General features: G+C 45.2%; 2 protein-coding genes across 5 annotated transcripts in view; one reads left to right on the top strand and one right to left on the bottom strand.

Annotated features, from left to right (window-relative positions):
- Positions 1-3,688: 3,688 nt before the first annotated feature.
- On the bottom strand, positions 3,689-14,559 carry ENY2 (ENY2 transcription and export complex 2 subunit). Of its 3 annotated transcripts, none has more exons than XM_084848928.1 (6): positions 14,425-14,559; positions 12,013-12,100; positions 9,674-9,772; positions 8,272-8,342; positions 6,358-6,432; positions 3,689-5,316 (listed from the first exon to the last, which is right to left on the bottom strand). In XM_084848928.1, exons 3-6 carry the CDS (start codon positions 9,739-9,741, stop codon positions 5,240-5,242), a joined length of 291 nt encoding a protein of 96 aa, XP_084705054.1. In that variant the 5' UTR covers positions 9,742-9,772; positions 12,013-12,100; positions 14,425-14,559; the 3' UTR covers positions 3,689-5,239. The 3 variants fall into 3 exon arrangements, with proteins under 3 accessions (XP_084705054.1, XP_084705055.1, XP_084705052.1); XM_084848929.1 differs by having other exon boundaries at positions 3,850-5,316; positions 12,013-12,097; XM_084848926.1 differs by lacking the exon at positions 12,013-12,100 and having other exon boundaries at positions 4,979-5,316.
- Positions 14,560-16,953: 2,394 nt separating this feature from the next.
- NUDCD1 (NudC domain containing 1) overlaps positions 16,954-19,254 on the top strand; it is a 59,745-nt gene continuing 57,444 nt past the window's right edge. For both annotated transcript variants that reach the window (XM_084848923.1, XM_084848922.1), the window contains exon 1: positions 16,954-17,168. Coding sequence is in view for 1 of the 2 variants with exons in the window: in XM_084848922.1 (XP_084705048.1) it covers positions 17,054-17,168 (115 nt within the window). In the remaining variant the exon portion in view is untranslated. The remainder of the gene's footprint in view (positions 17,169-19,254) is intronic.

The following is a 19,254-nucleotide window of genomic DNA, read 5'->3' on the forward strand; positions in this document are numbered from 1 at the left end:
GACTTGGTGGGATGACTCTCATGACTGGAATACAGCAATTGAAGGATATAACTTGTTCAGAAAGAAGAGGAGGAACAGAAAGGGAGGTGGGGTTGCACTGTATGTGAAAAATACATATCTCTGCACAGAAATACAGGAGGATGAGCTTGGTAGCCCCATCGAGAGCATCTGGGTTGAAATAAATGGAGCAAAGAATAAAAGGAACCTGGTGGTCGGAGTCTACTACCGGCCACCCAATCAAGGAGAAGACAAGGATGAAACTTTTGAAAAGCAAATAGCCAATGTTTTAAGGAAGCATGATGTAGTAGTAATGGGGGACTTCAATTTCCCCGATATTTGTTGGGAGACAAATTCTGCAAAACATGGCCCCTCCAGGAAATTCCTGACTTGTGTGGCGGATAACTTCCTCCTACAGAAAGTAGAGGAAGGAACTAGAGGATCAGCTATCCTTGACTTGATCCTAACCAACAGAGATGACTTAGTGGATAAAGTAGCAGTTACAGGAATTCTGGGGGAAAGCGACCATGTTGTACTTGAGTTCTTGGTTCTAAGGGAAGCAAAAGCCGAGTGTAGTCAAATGCGTACCCTGGATTTTAGGAAAGCTGATTTTCATAAACTCAGAACAATGATCAGTAAGGTCCCATGGCAAGCGATGCTAGCGAGAAAAGGAGTCCAAGATGGGTGGGAGCTTTTAAAAAAGGAAATTCTCAAGGCACAATCACAAACAATTCCAACAAAAAGAAAAGGTGGAAGACAACAGACGAAGCCAATGTGGCTTCACAAAAAGCTTAGGGATGACCTGAAAACAAAAAAGGACACATATAGGAAGTGGAAAGAAGGCCAAGTAACAAAGGAAGAGTACAGGCAGATAGCACAGAATTGCAGGGATGGCGTCAGGAAGGCTAAAGCTGAGAATGAGCTGAGGTTAGCAAGGGATGTTAAAAACAACCAAAAGGCTTTCTTCAGCTACGTGCATAGTAAAAGGCAGAGGAAAGAAATGGTGGTTCAGCTATTAAATAAGGATGGAAAAATGATAACAGATGACAAAGAAAAGGCAGAGGTGCTCAATTCCTACTCTGGCTCAGTCTTCTCCCAAAAGAGGGTCTATGAGCCCCCTGGCAAAGGCGAAGTACAGGCTGAAGGGGCAGGATTGCAGCTTGAGATCGATAGGCATATGGTCAAGGAACACCTCATTACTTTGAATGAGTTCAAATCTCCAGGGCCAGATGAACTGCATCCTAGAGTCATAAAGGAACTGGCAGAAGAACTCTCAGAACCGCTATCTATTCTCTTTGAGAAATCATGGAGGACGGGGGAAGTGCCAGATGACTGGAGGAGGGCTAACGTTGTCCCTATCTTCAAAAAGGGTAAAAAGGAGGAACCTGGGAACTACAGACCAGTCAGTCTGACATCAATCCCTGGGAAAATTCTGGAGCAGATCATAAAGCAATCCATCTGGGAGCACCTTGACAACAATGCCGTGATTACTCGAAGCCAACATGGATTTGCCAAAAACAAGTCCTGCCAGACAAATCTGATCTCATTTTTTGATCAAGTAACCTCCCTTGTAGACCGTGGGAATGCTGTAGACATCATATACCTCAACTTCAGCAAAGCTTTCGACAAAGTGCCCCATGATATCCTGATGAGCAAACTAGCTCGAAGTGGGCTAGATGAAACAACGATCCGGTGGATCCACAGTTGGCTACAGAATTGGACTCAAAGAGTGCTTATCAATGGGACCTTCTCAAGCTGGGGAGAGGTAACGAGTGGGGTACCGCAGGGCCCAGTGCTCTTCAACATTTTTATTAATGACTTGGAGGAGGAGGTGCAGGGAATGCTGATCAAATTTGCAGATGACACAAAATTGGGAGGGATAGCTAATACTTTGGAAGACAGAAACAAAATTCAAAGTGATCTGGATAGACTGGAGCGCTAGGCAGAAAACAACAGAATGGCATTTAATAGGGACAAATGCCAAGTTCTGCATCTAGGGAAAAGAAACCAAATGCACAGTTACAAGATGGGGGATACGTGGCTCAACCACACTATGAGTGAGAAGGATCTTGGAATTGTTGTCGATCACAAGCTGAATATGAGCCAACAATGTGATGTGGCTGCAAAAAAGGCAAATGCTATTTTGGGCTGCATTCATAGAAGCATCGCTTCCAAATCCCGGGAAGTACTAGTTCCCCTCTACTCAGCACTGGTTAGGCCTCATCTGGAGTACTGTGTCCAGTTCTGGGCACCACACTTGAAGAAGGATGCAGATTGCAGACAAACTGGAGAGGGTTCAGAGGAGGGCAACAAAGATGATCAGGGGACTGGAAACAAAGCCCTGTGAAGAGAGACTGAAAGAACTGGGCATGTTTAGCCTTGAGAAGACTGAGGGGAGATATGATAGCACTCTTCAAGTACTTGAAAGGTTGTCACAGAGAAGAAGGCCAGGATCTCTTCTTGATCATCCCAGAGTGCAGGACACGGAATAATGGGCTCAAGTTACAGGAAGCCAGATTCCGGCTGAACATCAGGAAAAACTTCCTGAGTGTCAGAGCAATACGACAATGGAACCAATTACCTGGGGAGGTGGTGGGCTCTCCCACACTGGAGGCCTTCAAGACGAGGCTGGACAGCCATTTGTCGGGGATGCTCTGACTTAGATTCCTGCATTGAGCAGGGGGTTGGACTCGATGGCCTTGTAGGCCCCTTCCAACCCTACTATTCTATGATTCTATGAATTCATTAAAAAAATAAAAATTAAGCCTTGCTCCAAAGCACACATTTTAAGGTTCCAGAGATAACCACAGGGCAGGTATGAGCAACATGTGGCCCTCCAGCTGTTTTGGCCTACAACTCCCACAGCCATAGGCAGGATAGCCAGTGCTGAGGGGTGATGGCCAAAACATCTAGAGGGCCACAAGTTACCTACCCTGCCATGGCAGGGCCGGGCCAGGGGGCAGGCATGGCTTCTGAAAAGTTTACAAACAATACCTGCTCACATCTCTAAGGAACTACTATACAGATTTGTATTACCGTGCATTGTTTGCAAACACTAGTAGAACTTACAGATATTTAGACGGAAGGCCCAAGGGGTGGGGAACAATATATAACAGTGCGATCCTAAGCACGTTTATCCAGAAAGAAGTCCTGTTCAGTTCTTTGGAAGTTGTTCCCCAATAAGTCTGTATGCTTAGGATTGCCACCGCAACACAGGTGATACCTATACTCAAGTGATTTGATATTGATACTTCTGTGCCAAATTCCACAGTGGTAGCCTTGTTGTTCTGTTGAAGCAAAAAAACTTATCTCAGGATACCCTACCACTGACCTAAGTTATCCTTCAAAAAAATGATTTCAAGAGATAATGTAAAACTTAACTAGGATTTGTTAGCATATTTGAAGTCTATTGAATGGAGACCTTTTCCACAACAGAAATTCACTGTCCCTCTACCAGTGGGTAATTATGTGCCATTTAAACATTCTCTCAGCCAAGTAGGATGTACGTGTTCCAATGACTGTTGTTGTAAGTGAACCATTATGTTCTTAATTACTGCTACTACTTCAATTTCATGTATATGTACATAGTGACAGAAACACACCTGCACCTATCCTTAATTCAGGTCAATATGTAATTCAGCTTTCCCCAACCTGGTGCCCTCCAGAAGCATTGGACTACAACTCCCAGTGTCCCCCAGCCAGCCAAGACTGATTTAATGCAACTGATGAAGTGGACTTTAGTCCAAGACAAGCTTATACCACATTACATTAAAGATGCTACATTACTTTTTTTCAGTACCAAAACTTGCTTTCTTGCATTGTATTTTCTAGATATTCATGAGAACTATGGTAGCAAGCCAACATTCACTGTGATTTTATTTTCTGATCTGTAATTCCATCTCATTTTAAAAGGTGCTAATTGAAGGCTTTTCACATTGCCATGAACAAATTTGGAATAGAAATTACAGAATTAAGCTAATCAATACCTGCAGAAGCCTGGCATCCACAAATATATTTAACTATATTAGCACTGAGCTAAAGCGTCATTAAGCCCAGTTGAACTCAGATGGACTTACTTCTGAATAAACTCGCACTGCACATCTGCAAATGAAAGTCCTCATGTTCACAATTTAGTTGCAATGACACCCTCAGCCCTGCTCACTAATTGCCTCTGTGTTTTATGTTCTGGATCCAAGTTACTTAAATGTACATGCAGGACAGTCCTAAGCATATTGACTCAGCATTAAATCTCATTGAGTTCAAGGGAATTTTCAAAATGTAGCTATTTTGCAACTGAAGCAGAATATGAGGGAATACATGGAATAAGTAGGATTGCAGAATTATTTTGATTAGAATTTCAGGGTTCTCAAATGGATCTTGATATGGGGAGAAGGGGAAAGCCATAATAAATCCACAGGCCTTTTGGTGAATAGATTTCTTTCTTATTCCTTTTTTAGGCCCTAACAGCACAGATGATGAACAGCAGAGGAAGGAAGATTTGGTTTCTGAGATCGCTTTCCAGTCTGACAAGAGTCTTGGAGGCTGGAACAGGAGCTCAGTTTATGGCTAAAATTGCATTGTACAACACAGAATCTGACTTATATTTCCATGGCAACCCCACGTCCCTCAGCAGCCAACTGTTTGGCTTCAAATATGGTATGCCTCTTTAAGGTCATCTTCATGCGAAGTACTAACTGGTGAAGGAAGTGTCTGTGAAAAGCTAAAAGTAAACAGAATCTTGCAGGAATTCTGAAATGTAATACTATTTTTCTATACTCCACCATTCTGTCCCTTTCAATATCCCATGCGCATCATTCCTCTCTGCTATCGCATTCCTCTCTACTATCGCACTATTTTGCAGTTAAGAGCAAATACTTAATCTAGCATGTGTTCTCTTGTTACCATTTCTGTCGGTGCATTTTGAGCGAGACACTTAAAGGGTCATCAGTAGACACGAAAGAGATGTCGACACATGCCAATTATGTTGAGCCACACAATGTCCTTTTAATGGCAAGAAATGTAATCTCTTTCCATCATACACCCACTGGTTGTTAATTTCATTGCATTTTATGTTTTTTTATTATTAAAATACCAAGTTTAAGAAGTCAATGTAACAAAGTACACTTTCAGTAACTAAACATTTAAAAAAATAGTGAACATTAACCCTAAAGCATGGAAAAATGTCTTCCAGTTTCTGGCATGATTCACTTAACACAACATGGTAAGACTCAAAGGGAAGAAATCAAAGGCTGGCATGTTGGGCAAGGAACGTTCTTATTCTTTGGAGAAGCTCTTTCTTTACACTGTCAGGTACCAAGGCTGAAAGATAAGTTAGGTAGTGGGGAATGGAGTGGGAGAAAGATGTGAGAAATTAAACCCAAGCCACACTGCGTGTTCTGAGTCCAATTTACAAGTATTCCAATACAAACACTACTCCATGTTTTACACACACACACAGGCAAGGGTGAGAAGGAAGATATCCAGATGTTTTGGACTTCATCTCCCAGAAGCCCCAGCCAACATGGCTATGGTCAGGAATGCTGGGAGTTGAAGCCCAAAACATCTGGATATCTTACTTTCTGTCTACACCTGAACTAGAGAGCTCAGTTTGAAATTCCCCCAGATGTATCCTATCTGCCCCAGTGTAATGGGAACACATCCCCAACTTGTGATCCACCAAACTACACAGGAACTATACATAATCTCTTGGATCAGGGGTGTACAAGATTTTCGGCCTCAAAGGCCACATCAGATGCTGCTTCAGGGGCTGCATGCATACAAAAGTACTCACATACAAACAAATACAAACCTGCACCCCAGTGATGCTCACACAGCTCAATCTTTCCTCACTGATGCTAGCAGCAGTGGGGAAAGAGTAAACTGTATGAGGATTGCTGAGAGGCGGGACGGAGTGTCTTTCCTCCACCCCTTCCCTCCGCGATCCTGATACAAATCATTATTTCCTCGCTGCTGCTACCAGTGAGGAAGAAGTGATCTATATCAGGATCACTGGCGGAGGGAATTCAAAGGCAACAGGGACAGGAGGACACCCTTGGGGGCCACAGTTAAGGTCTTGGGGGGGGCAGGTCTGGGTCTGGTCAGTATTTGGATGGAAAGCTACCAAGGTTTGCCCTACAAGCCACCTTGAGTTTTATGATGGAAGAAAGGAGAGATAAAAATATATTAAGGTTGCAATCCTATGCATCTTTAGACAGAAAAAAGTCATATAACTCCCAGCATTCCCCAGCCAGGACATTTTTTTTCTTTATAAATATGCATAGGATTGTACCCTAAAGAAATATAAGTAAAATACAAACCAGTGCTTTATGCACAATGTCAAAGCAGCGTTGCTTGTCTTACCTCTCCCTTTTGGAGTGATATCTGCCACCAAATCATCAACTGTGACGTGCTCTAGCCCTTTCTCTTTGATGACATCTAAATAAGATCAAGAGAACCATACACAATTTTTAAACCTTGTTTAAAAGAAGATGGGCTCATTCGCGATAACAGAACTTGATGGACCTAGATCGTGTACTGTGACAGCAGAATCCAAAGCTCATTTAAACATTGGATTCAATAACAGTTACTCCCTACTAAGTGCACTTAGGACTGCAGCCTTAGGGTGCAATCCTATGCATGTTTAGAGGAGAACTGTGAACACTTTTTGAACAGTAGTGTGCTCCTTGCCCTGTGGTCAAAGACCTTTGAAATTCAGATCAGGAGCACCTTTGTGGGCCCATGCTCCCCTCTCTTGCTCACATTGCTCTTCCTTTTTCATCATTTACGATGGTTTGTATTAACTGTAGTGCACATATTAAGGATACATTGTGGTTGATGTGAAAGAAGGGAAACAGGAGAAGAAAGAGGAACATCTGAGTCCCCAGTACATTCCTGACCTCTTCACCAAGTTTAAGAGATCAAGGGTGTCATGTGCGCACTGGGCCTATGCCGAAACAGGAGAATTACAGCACAGCCCTATATATGTCTAAGACATAAGTTCCATTAAGATCAATGGGGCTTGCTCCCAGGTAGGTGCATATAACATTGCAGCCTTACCCACCATATATCACCATTGGATATGGTAACAGTGCTGCAATTACCTTGAGATGTGTGTGTGTGTGTGTGTGTGTGCGGGGGTTAATATTGCTAAATATTAAAGGAGGGACCTCAATCAAGACAATGACCTGATTCACACTTAACAACAACCCATCAGTTTAAAAACTGATGGGTTGTCATGCAAGAGCAGGTGCACTGCCTGGAGCGTGTCCGCCCCTTCCGCTTTTACTTGCAACCCATGATCTACTTACCAACCCACAATCGGCTCCTTGTGAGTGTGACATCCGAACCCAGACTACTGGGTTGTTTAAGGGCTAAACAACCCAGCGACTAATCGATGGTTTGTTATTGAGTTAACCACTGGGTTGTTTATCCCCTAAACAACCTAGCAGTCTGGTTCAGACATCATGCTCAGCAGGAGCCAATCACGGGTTGCTGAGCCAATCCTCAGTTGTGGAATAAAGCAGAAGAGGCAGGTGCGACAACCGACTGTTTTTTAAACCGATGGGTTGACATTACGTGCAAACATCCCCACTGCTGAAGTCATTACAAAATATTATAAAATTTAATTTGTTGGATGTGTAACACTGGACCCTTCACAGGTTTGATCAAACAGGGAACAAATTAAAGCAGGGGTTGGCAGCAAGTGGCCTGCAGGCTGTATGCTGCCCCTTGCACCCCCCTGAAAGAATGCAGCAGCAAAAAATGGGTTCTTTTAGCATTACAGAGTACTAAAAGGATCAAACTTCAGTTGAGAACAAGCTGAACTTAGCCCTTTTCGCGTTGCGGAGAGCTACAAAGCAATTTGCTGCCAAATTTTGGATGGCAAACCGCCAATTTGGGGGGAGTGTTTTTGGGACTGCCTACAGTCTCCAGCCCACCGAGGGGAAGGGGAATGACCCTCAGACCTCCTGCAGTTGCCCACCCCTGAATTGAACATTTTCTATATGGAATTTTTCAGTAGCTTATTATTATCCATCAGAAGACTGAAAACAAATATGTGAAACAACTCGGGAAATAGAGAATCTGGTTCTACAAAGAACTGGATTTGGAATGGTATACTTACAACTACTAGAATGAGAGTGCAAAACAGATAGCTAATTTTTGATCTGTCGATGTTTAAAATACAGATATCCAGACACTTATTTTCATGAATATTGGACTGACGACTTTGCTCCATCAATACATTTGCAATCATTAAGGACAACTGACCATTACCTTTGCAGTGTGCCTTCAACTGGTCTTTCCAACCGCATTCAATTAATTTGGCTCTCAATAATTCCTTAAGACTGTAAAAAGACATGGAGTTAGAGGCCTGCTTTGTGTGTGTGTGCATGTCTGTATGTGTATGAAATCATTCAGTTAATTTAGGCAACTAGAAAAAGCCAAACAGGACTTGATTTTCTCCTAGTCTGTGTTCCCAGGTTAGGGAAGGCTGCACTACAGTACTTTCTGAAGGTTGCCCTGAGGAGGACTAACTCTTTAAGTTACAAGGTATTTGTTGTTTAGGTAACAGATACCCTGATCCTTGACACAGCTTGACAGGTCTTCCTATTGCAATCAGCCTTGAGTCTCCTCAAAACTGGGTGGGATATACATTTAAAATACTAACTTACAATCATGACAATAAAGGCTTTCCACTTCCTGATCCGTCAGTTACATTCTAAAAACCACTGGCTTGAAACCTAAGGCTGCAATCCTATACTGTTTCCTGGGACTACGTCCCACTGAGCTCAATGGGGCTTAGTTTGCAACACACACATATAGGATTGAGTTATCAGTTGCTCCTCCGTTCCCATATGGGAGGAGGCAATTTCCACCAGTTTCCCTGTCCATCTAAGGCCCCCTCCCTCATTATATCCCACACCATTCCCAACTGTCCCCTCGACCTCCAGGAGCAGATTTTCAGGTGGTGCAGGGGAAGGGGGAGATGGGGAAATCCTGTTATGTGAACTCTGTTCTGTTCAGAGGTGGAAAGTTAGGGTCCAAGCCAGTAATCTGGTTTGCAGAATTGAACAGCCCACCCTGGCTTATTTAAGCCAAGGTGGGCTGCGGTGCATGTGCATGGCCATTCTGCATATTCAACGACAGGCTGCAGTTGTTCTATTGTGTGAACCTGAGGACCGTGGGTTACGCGCAGGTTAAACAACCCTGACATAACGCCATCCGCTGTTGGGTTATGCGAAGAGTTATTATTAACCCTTGCATAATCCAGTCCCCGGGTTCACATGACACAAGTCACGGCTGGGCACTGAATATACAAATACCACCCAGCATGCACAGCAGCCCACCGTGGGTTGTTTTCATCGTGTGAACCAGCAGAACACCTTCTATAACCATTAAAATGCAATGATTTCCACATAAGAGCTCCTGCCTGACACTTCCCCACCCCGCAAGACTCTTTTTCTGATCTGGCACACCTCTTCTTCTCAGATACTGAATATGTAAGTCAGGGATGGCTCTTCAGATGTTTGGCCTACAACTCCCATCAGCCCTAGCCAATGGTGAGGGATGCTGGGAGTTGTAGGCCAAAACATTGAGGGGGCCAAACGTTGCCCAGTTCTGATATAAGTGATGCAATACACTCCTACAGGCAAAATAGGAAATAAACCCCACCTACCGTTCCCGTTCTCCTGTTTCGATTAACTTTTGATTAATAGTTGCTCTCATTTGCGCATCTTTGTTCATTTTCCCCCCCAAGTCTGCGTACAACTGATCTCTTTAAAAAGAAAGAAAGAAAAACATGAAGGGACCTTACTATAATAGAATATTCGCCTTTCTGTCTAAGCCAGGTAATAATTTGTCACCCAGAAAAGTGAATGCAGCCCAACAGCGAAGAATATTGCTGTTTGCCAGAGGCTCGATAAACCTCCTGGTTTTGCTTCCTGCGAACTGCAAAAAAACAGGGGGCCTGTCAAGCCGCAGCAGGCCATGATCCGTGGCTGGATGCACAGTGTTCCATTTGGTGAGTCACAAGTTGCCCAGGTCTGATTTTCTAATGCTTTGTTCATTGGTTCATTATTTCTAGTCCAAAACAAAACTATTCTTCCATCTAACACAAAGACCTCATTGGCAAGACAACAACTTCTGTTGTTGATTTGTGAGCCCTAAACAAGTGCCTTTTCAAGACCAGAACAGTGACATCATATGCAACTGCCATGTTTTACTGCTACTAGCTTTTATCAGCTCACAACACTTCTGTAGGCCTGCATTTCTATTCCCTATGTTTTGACCTGGTTTGCTAATCCTTGGCACGTACACTCTCAACTAAATCCCATTTCATTCAATATAGTGACTCCCACTGCAGGTGTATATACAGGATCGGAGAAGCTCAGTCCGCAGCTTCTGAGCTTTTGCCCGAGGACCTGTTCAGATATTTATTCATTGGCACACTTCCTATCTTTCTCTGCCCAACTAAATGTGACTGCAGGGGTGGGTGGAGTTGGACAAAACTTTTCATAGCTGGCAGTGGTGAACCCCCTTCTTACTCTGCCATCTCTCCCAATGTAAAATTGCCCCAAAGCACCCATCAGCCACAAAAGACTAGTGTACAACACAAAGGTAGGTACAATACAGGTAACTGTACCCCACAACTCGCTGTAGCTAACAGCAGCTGTGAGAGGAAATTTAAGTTGGAGAAATCAGGCAGATGGAAAAAGGGTTTCCCAGTGGTGGTGATTAATTAAAAAGAAAAGATTTTTGGAGTGGATATCCCAAGTAGGAACTGAGCTTTAGGCAAAGGCAAATACCGTGCCTGGGCACTGCAATGGACTGGATGAGGGCCATTAAACTGAAACTCAATCCAGACAAGATGGAGGTACTGTTAGTGGGTGGTTTGCCTGCCCGGCTAGGTGATATTCAACCTGTTTTGGAGGGGGTTGCACTCCCCCTAAAAGATCACGTTCGTAGTTAGAGGGTGCTCTTGGATCCAGAACTGTCACTTGAGGCACAGGTAAACTCAGTGGCACGGAGCACTTTCTATCAGCTTAGGCTGGTATACCAACTACGCCCTTATCTGGACAGTGATGGCCTAGCTACAGTTATCCATGCTCTAATAACTTCTCATCTGGATTACTGCAATGCATTATACATGGAGCTGCCTTTGAAAATGGTCCGGAAACTTCAGCTGGTTCAAAATAGGGCAGCAAGATTGTTAACAGGGACTAGCCAACAAGCTCATATTACGCCAGTACTTTTCCAGCTGCACTGGCTGCCAGTCCATTTCCAGGCCTAATTCAAAGTGCTCGTATTAACATTCAAAGCCCTTAACGGTTTGGGGCCAGGTTATCTGAAGGATCGCCTCCTCCCATATGTGCCTGCCCAGACCTTAAGATCATCTTCAGCAGCCCTTCTCCATGAGCCCCTGCCAAAGGAAGGGAGGCGGGTGGCTACTAGGAGGAGGGCCTTTTCTGCTGTGGCACCCCAGCTGTGGAATGAGCTCCCTAGTGAGGTTCGCCAGGTACCTACATTGTATTCTTTCCAGCTCCAGGTGAAGACCTTTTTATTTTCCCAGGCATTTTAGCATTTTAGCTTTCTAGACTTTTAGCTTTGCTGTTTTAAATCTGTATTTTAAATCCCTGCACTGCTGCTAGGTTTTATTCTGGTTGTATTGTTATACTGTGGTTTCAATGTTTTATATATATTATATTGTTGTATTGTGTGTTCTTTGGTTTTAATTTTTGTGAACTGCCCAGAGAGCTTCGGCTATTGGGCTGTATAGAAATGAAATAAATAAATAAATAAATAAAATATTGGATAAGCAAACAGTGGGCTGAAAGTCTCTTTATCTTGATTCAGGAACAATGCATTTCAAATAAGATCAAGAAATTCCATGTTTGTTAAACTATACTGGGATATATAAAGATGGAGGTAAATTGTGAGGGGGCAGGTAGGTAAAACAAGACAGGAGCCAAAAATCATTTTTTAATTTTCCCCCCAGAATCAAGTGCCTAAACTTACATTTAAAAAAAAATAACACACACAATCTTGTTTCCAAAGATATTCCGAATCAGAGTTTAAGTAAAGACCAACGTTCTCACCACCACTGCTGTACGGAAGAGAAAATTCATAGTTTTAAACATACCAATTGAACTCAGCATTTCTGAAAAAGTAAATTTGAAGATTAAAAACCACAACACTTTTTCCTTTCTATACAATAATGATTTTTTGTGCAATCTCCAACATAGACTTATAGGTTCATGACAGGCAAAAGAAGTAGTCTCGGCCTGTAACAGACACAGTTATACTTTCTACAAAATTTATGACAGAGATGGAATTCTCAAAGTACTGGGGAAATCTTACATTTGAAGTAAAAAAAAAAAAACCCGAAAGGGTGATATTGTACATCTCCCCCACTGATCCTATGCATTTTAATTCAGAATTTAAGTGCTATTCTGGAGTCTACAAACATTGGCTTAGTTCAGTAGTCAGACATTATTTGTAGCCAGTCATTATTTGTGTTCACCTATCCTTCCTACATAGACAGAGAGAGGGATATGGTCAGACTCACATTGTATGGGGCTTTGGAGAAGGGAGAAGCACTGAGTGACCTGAGCCACTTCTGCTCACTCTCAAATAGCTTCCCTGCCTCAAGTCCTGTGGAACATGCAGAGGACTCAGAAAAGGGGAGGGATGTCTTACCTCGCTTCACACTGGGCTTTGGAGAAGGTTGTTGTTGTTGTTCAGTCGTTAAGTCGTGTCCGACTCTTCGTGACCCCATGGACCATAGCACACCAGGCCTTCCTGTCCTCCGCTCTCTCCCGGCTAAAGTCCTGCTATCTACTTCTACCTTTTTCAACTTCTGGTTCATACTTACTATATAAACTCATCTTGCCTGTGTTTAATTAAATCCTGGCTAATTAAGCCAGGATATGCACAAGCAAGATGCACTACATGAGGCCCCTTTGCAACCACGATGCTCCTCCTTTCACAGGAGCAACAAAACTAGCCAGGAAGCCAGACCTAGAGCACAATCCTATGGCCGCTACTCAGCGGCTAAACGGCCACAGGATTGGTCAGTTTCTGGGAAGAGACCTCGTAGGCAGCGTGGATCGGCCCCGCACTCGGAAGAGCAGCGTGGAGCAGGGGAAACGGGGCGTTCCCGGGGGTGGGCTGGGGCAGGCAGAAGTGCCGGTATGACACTTCCTGTGTGTCGTCCGGCTGCCCCTTCCCGCGCTCCGAGGTCCCATGGCTAGACAGCTGAAATCAGCTGTCTAGCTGCGAAAGCAGGACAGCGAGGAGCGGGGAGGAGATCCGCTCCTCAGCCCTCCTCTTGTCCTGCACTGGACAGGCAGTTGGCCCTGGGATCAGAGGCGGCCATTGATCCACGTAGAATTTCTCCCTCCGCTTCTCATTATGTCTGAACCAGGAACTACGGTTAAGGGCTTCCAAACAAGCTGGGATCAGAAGCCAGCTTTAAACCACCATCTAAAGTTGGTTTATAAGCGCTGGCTTGTTTGGAGGCCCTTAACCATAATTCTCGGTTCATACTTCACAGAAAGCTATCATTAATTCTGGCTTCCTGAGTTCTTCACTCACTTGTGCAAAGCAGCTGCAAAGGGGATGCATGTGAGTGCACACTGCTAGCACATATCTCAGCTTAAGTAGCTAGGATGATGACTTACCATGGCATCCAAACCAGGCCTCTGTGTTGGGAACTGGATTCATACCCCCTTTCAGCCTCCAACTCCTCTCCCTCTGTGTGTACCAGAAGACTCATGATAAATAAAGGATTGGTTTCTTGCAACAGGTACAAAGATTAGTTGCTTGAGTTCTCTGAACCCACAAAGAATTAGAGCAAATAGCGGGAATCTTTGTACTGGGCACCTAGTGCAAAGACAGTCTCACTGAATTCAGTGGGAGTTATTTCCCCAAAAAATGTGCATCAAACTGTACCCTTGAAACCACTCACGCCGGCCCCCAGTTTTAGGAACACCAGGGGTTTTGTCCTGTTTGTGCCAGCCTCCTCCATCCTGAAGCTCACCAGATGGGTTGGGCTACAGCTGCCATCATCCCCAGCAGGGGGTGGGGATGATGGGGCGCGTGGTCCAGCCCATCTGGAGGGCGCCAGGATGGAGAAGAGCGGTTGATGCGAGGTATATTAGCCTGGAATCAACTTAACCCACATCCACACACCATCATTTTCTATGGGGTGCCTGGCATGTCATCCGTTGCCTACCGAGAGCCTTCCCATTCGTCACACGACGGCTGAAGAGGGAGTTCTTTTTAAAAAAGAGACTTTCCCAAACACCCCAAGCGACTGGAAATGGAAAAGAGGGATGAGAAAAGTAAGGGGAAGATCGCCGCTTTCAGACCAAAGCCCCACGAGGAAGGAAGCCCTCCGTTATCATCCACCACCCACAGACGCGTTACCTGTCCCACAGGCCACTGGATTCCTCCCCTTCCTCTTCTGCGAGGCGACCCAGACCGAACCCAGCCTCGAACTCGCGACACCGTCGCAGTCTCCTGGGCGCCCAAGACTTACCCCAACAAAAAACACCCCGCAACGCCCTGCCTCGACCGTGGCAGAGATACTTGGGAAGTGTAGTCCTTGACTGCAAACCACTAATCCGAGGACCCCTTAAGGAAACTACAATTCCCAGAATGCCATACTCTGCAGCTGCTCTTACACCGCCTTCCAGATTCTTCAGAGGTAAAACTACGTATCCCATCATTCCTTTCTGTACTTCCATTCGTCCAGGATAACCGGTCGTAGGTCCAGAGACAGACAAACAGATACAGGAAAGAAAGAAAGAAAGAAAGAAAGAAAGAAAGAAAGAAAGAAAGATCTAAGAGTGCAATTCTAAAAGCCATATAGTGTAATATCTTTATTAAGCCAGCTCAAAGATCACAGAAAAGATGCAACTTTTTGACATCTCCAGTCCGAGTTCTATTGGATTTAATTCCAAGTAAATGTGCATAGAAGATAAGAAGAGCCCTGCTGGATCAGACCCAGGGTCCATCTAGTCCAGCATTCTGTTCACATAGTGGCCAACCAGCTGCCCACAGGAAATCCACAAGCATGAGTGCAACAGCACCCTCCTGTACAAATTCCCCAGTAACTGGTGTACATAGGCTCACGGCCTCTGATGAATTAGTCAACCCCGCTTTTAAAGCCATCCAAATTGGAGGTCACCAAGAAGGAGGTTACTACTTCTTGGGGAAGTGAATTCCATAGTTTAACTAGGTGCTGTGTGAAGAAGTACATGTAGGATTGCAGCCTCCCTGTACAACCACTGTTTCCTAGTATATGTATTTATTTTAGTACATTCCTGTACTGCCCAGCTTTGGCATGATATGTTCACCAATACCAAAGCTGTTTGTATGCAAGTGAATGGCACACAAGGCGAGTCTGTTTCAAGTACTGAATTTGGGCTGAGGGAAGTGTCAATTTTTCTCAATATACAGAGTAATCCTATAGAGATCAATTCAGAAGTGAGTATAATTAATGCAATTTTCTTCCAGGTAAGTGCCTAAACAGAGTAGTCTTTGCTTTGACTTTTAGTGTGAGATAAGACACTGGGACAGTGTTAGCAAATATATATATATATATATATATATATCTCCACGAAAGCTTATGCCGAATAAATGTGTTAGTCGTTAAGGCGCAACAAGATTCGCTGTTAAGCACTGTTGTATATTCTGATGCGTAATTGTATTGCCTGTCTTACATCTTCCCAGCAGTAAATTATGTAACATAATCCTATGCATGCCTAGACAGAAAAAATGTCCTGCAACTGCCAGTATGCCCCAGCCAGCCTGTGTAGGCATGCATTTTCTGTCTAGGCATGCATAGTATTGCGCCCTTAGTTGCTTGTGGTGGTTGATGCTTCCCAAAAGATGGAGGAAGGATTAGGCTGATGAGATTCCTGGTACTACTCCTACTGTTGGGTTATTGCATCCTTCACTTCCTTCACTCAAAAACCTTATGGAGGCAGCAGAGGACAACCACATCATAATTCTGTTCATAACATCGCCATTCCAGCCTAGGGTGATGCCGTTCCGTGGAAGTATGTGCTTGGCCGTTCTCAGTTTTACAGAGAATGATATGACATGGAAGAGGCTCGGTTTAGCTATATTTTCGGCTCGGCTAACAAAAAAAAGTCCTACAACTCCCCGCATTGTACGACTTTTTTTCTGTCTAAGCACGCATAAGCTTGTTCCCTTACTAAGGAGTAAACTCCGTTGAACTCAGTGGGATTTACTTCTGAGTAAACATGCTTAGGATTGCATGGTAAAAACATCCTTTTCATTTTTTTTAACCCGAACCGAACCCGGTTGTTGCTCAGTCGTTCAGTCGCGTCCGACTCTTCGTGACCCCTTGGACCACAGCACACCACGCCTTCCTGTCCTGCGCTCTCTCCCGGAGCGTGCTCAAGTCCATATCCATTGCATCGGTGATGCTATCCAGCCATCTCATCCTCTGCCGTCCCCTTCTCCTTTTGCCTTCAATCTTTCCCAGCATCAGGGTCTTTTCCAGGGAGTTTTCTCTTCGCATTAGGTGGCCAAAATATTTGAGCTTCAGCTTCAGTATCTGCCCTTCCAACATTACTTTAAATCTGTATCTAGCAACTACATCCACCGTTGTTTGTCCCCAGCATCTGGTTGTTGCTCAGTCGTTCAGTCGCGTCCGACTCTTCGTGACCCCTTGGACCACAGCACGCCGGGCCTTCCTGTCCTGCGCTCTCTCCCGGAGCGTGCTCAAGTCCATATTCGTTGCATCGGTGATGCCATCCAGCCATCTCATCCTCTGCCGTCCCCTTCTCCTGTTGCCCTCAGTCTTCCCCAGCATCAGGGTCTTTTCCAGGGAGTCTGCTCTTCGCAGGAGAAGCGCAAACTGGGAAGCGCCCCAAAACTACCCTTCCCAGCATGCCCTCCCGCCGACCGCCGCTTCCTACCTCCGCGCCCGGGAGCCTTAGCGCTCGCTGCCTCCTCGAAGCGGCTGCGCCAGAGGCGGCCGCCCCTCCGCAGCTACTTCGTTGGCCTCCGGCGGGCGAGCGGCATGGAGGCGGCGAACTGTTCCCTGCGCGTCAAGCGGCTGCTCTTGGACCCCAAGTTTGAGGGCTACAAGCTGTCGCTGGAGCCGCTGGCCTGTTACCAAGTGGGGCTGGACTCCCGTGAGTGCCGGGGATGGGGAGGGGGCAGAGCAGTAAACGGCGCGGGAACGGGGGTTGCGGGACCACCCTAAGCCGTCCCCATCCAAGGCTAGGACCTGGCTTCTGCCCCCTCGCCATCACCTTTTCCTTGCTGCGTTTACAGGAAACATTGGCAGTAAAATAAAATAATTAGAAAAATGCGGGCCGTTTATGGTGGGACTCCCGTGGCTCATAAGCCCAGCCCTCCAGCAGGCCTCAAGCCTAAAGCTTCCGGAGTGAGGGGGAACCATTATCTCTGGGCACCTCTGGATACAGGGCAGGAAATGGCCGGGGGTGTGTGTGTGTATTTCTGTAGCTTTATTTGATATAAGGTGCAACCCCCTGCAAGTTTAGACAGAAAAAGCTGCTTCAGCTCTCTGCATTCTGTAGGGTCTCTTTCTGGCTGGGGAATATTAGGATTGTACCCATGCATGTTTCTATGCTGGCCGGGCAATGCTGGGGGTTGTAGGACCTCTTTCTGTCTAAATATGCATGGGATTGCACCCTTATCTGATTTTAATGGGACACACTAAAACAAATGACAGTACTTCCCCACAGGGAAACCCTGAATGCCCATAGGGAAACAGGCTTCTACTTGCCCATTGGGAGATCCTGAATGCCTGAAGGGAAACGCAGGCTTCAACCTGCGCGTAGGGGGATCCTGAATGCCCTTCGGGAAACATAGGCTTCTACTTGCCCATAGGGATATCCTGAATGCCCATAGCGAAACAGGCTTCTACCTGCCATAGGGAGATCCTGAATGCCTGAAGGGAAACACAGGCTTCTACTTGCCCATAGGAAGACCCATAGGTAGAAGGCTATGTTTCCCTATGGGCATTCAGGAACTTCCTATGGGAAAGTAGAAGTCTGTGTTTCCCGATGGGTGTTCAGCATCCTCCTATGGGCTAAAAGCCTGTTTCCCTATGGTCATTCAGGATCCTTCTATGGGCAGGATCTCTCTATGGGCCTGGAGAAGCCCGTGTTTCCCTGTGGGCATTCAGGATCCCCCTATGCGCAGGTTGAAGCCTGTTTCCCTATGGGCATTCAAAATATCTCTATGGGCAAGTAGAAGCCTCCATTTCCCAATGGGCATTCAGAATCCTCCTATGGGCAAGTAGAAACCTATGTTTCCCTATGGGCATTCAGCATCCTCCTATGGGCAGGTAAAAGCCTGTTTCCCTATGGTCATTCAAGATCCTTCTATGGGCAGGATCTCCCTATGGGCACGTAGAAGCCTGTGTTTCCCTATCGGCATTCAGGATCTCCCTGTGGGCAGGTAGAAGCCTATATTCCCCTATGGGCATTCAACATCTCCCTATGGGGAGGAAGATGCCTATGTTTCCCTAAGGGCATTCATGGTTTCCCTATGGGGAAGTACTGTCATTTGTTTTAGTGTGTTCCAATTTTAATCTTCCCAGTGACAAATGTTTTCTGGCCGAATTACAGACAGTTGAGAATAAAATAAAGTTGAGAGAATAAAATACCATGCTGTTTGTTTTAATAACTGTGTTATATGCCAATATGTGGAAAGGTCTATCAATTAAATGAGGGGTGCAGAACCTCTTTCTGACCAAGGGCCGAATTCCATTCAGAGAAGCTTTTGGAGGCCGCATCCCGATGGTGGGCGGGATCAAATGCAAAAGGGGCAGGGCCAAAATTGCCAAAATACCATCATGTTTCAGCTTGAAGCTCTTCCTGCCAGTAACTATGCCTTTGAAGGGGCATTTCAACCATTTAGAATGGGGGGGAAACTGCACAAAAGCTGGGAAACCATCAGGAGGGAAATGGGGTGAGCCATGGGGAACGGGACATGGGGAAGCGGAACTTTGGAGGGCTGAATTTGGACCCCGGGCCTGAGGTTCCGTACCCCTGGTACAGTTTTGGTTTGTTTGTTAAAAATACCACATGGACAGTTCAAGAGAATAAAATATCATACAAAACAACAAACAGCACAGGAGTAGAAAAATACAAAGATACGTATGAAAACAGCCGGTAACCTTCAACTTTTTCATACTCGGGGCCCTGCTTTAACACAAACATGCTTAAAAAAATAATGGAGCAATCCTAT

This window comes from Heloderma suspectum, chromosome 4, assembly GCF_057233095.1.
Source record: "Heloderma suspectum isolate Gila_16-S chromosome 4, 16-S_ref, whole genome shotgun sequence".
NCBI classification, from domain to species: Eukaryota; Metazoa; Chordata; class Lepidosauria; order Squamata; family Helodermatidae; genus Heloderma; species Heloderma suspectum.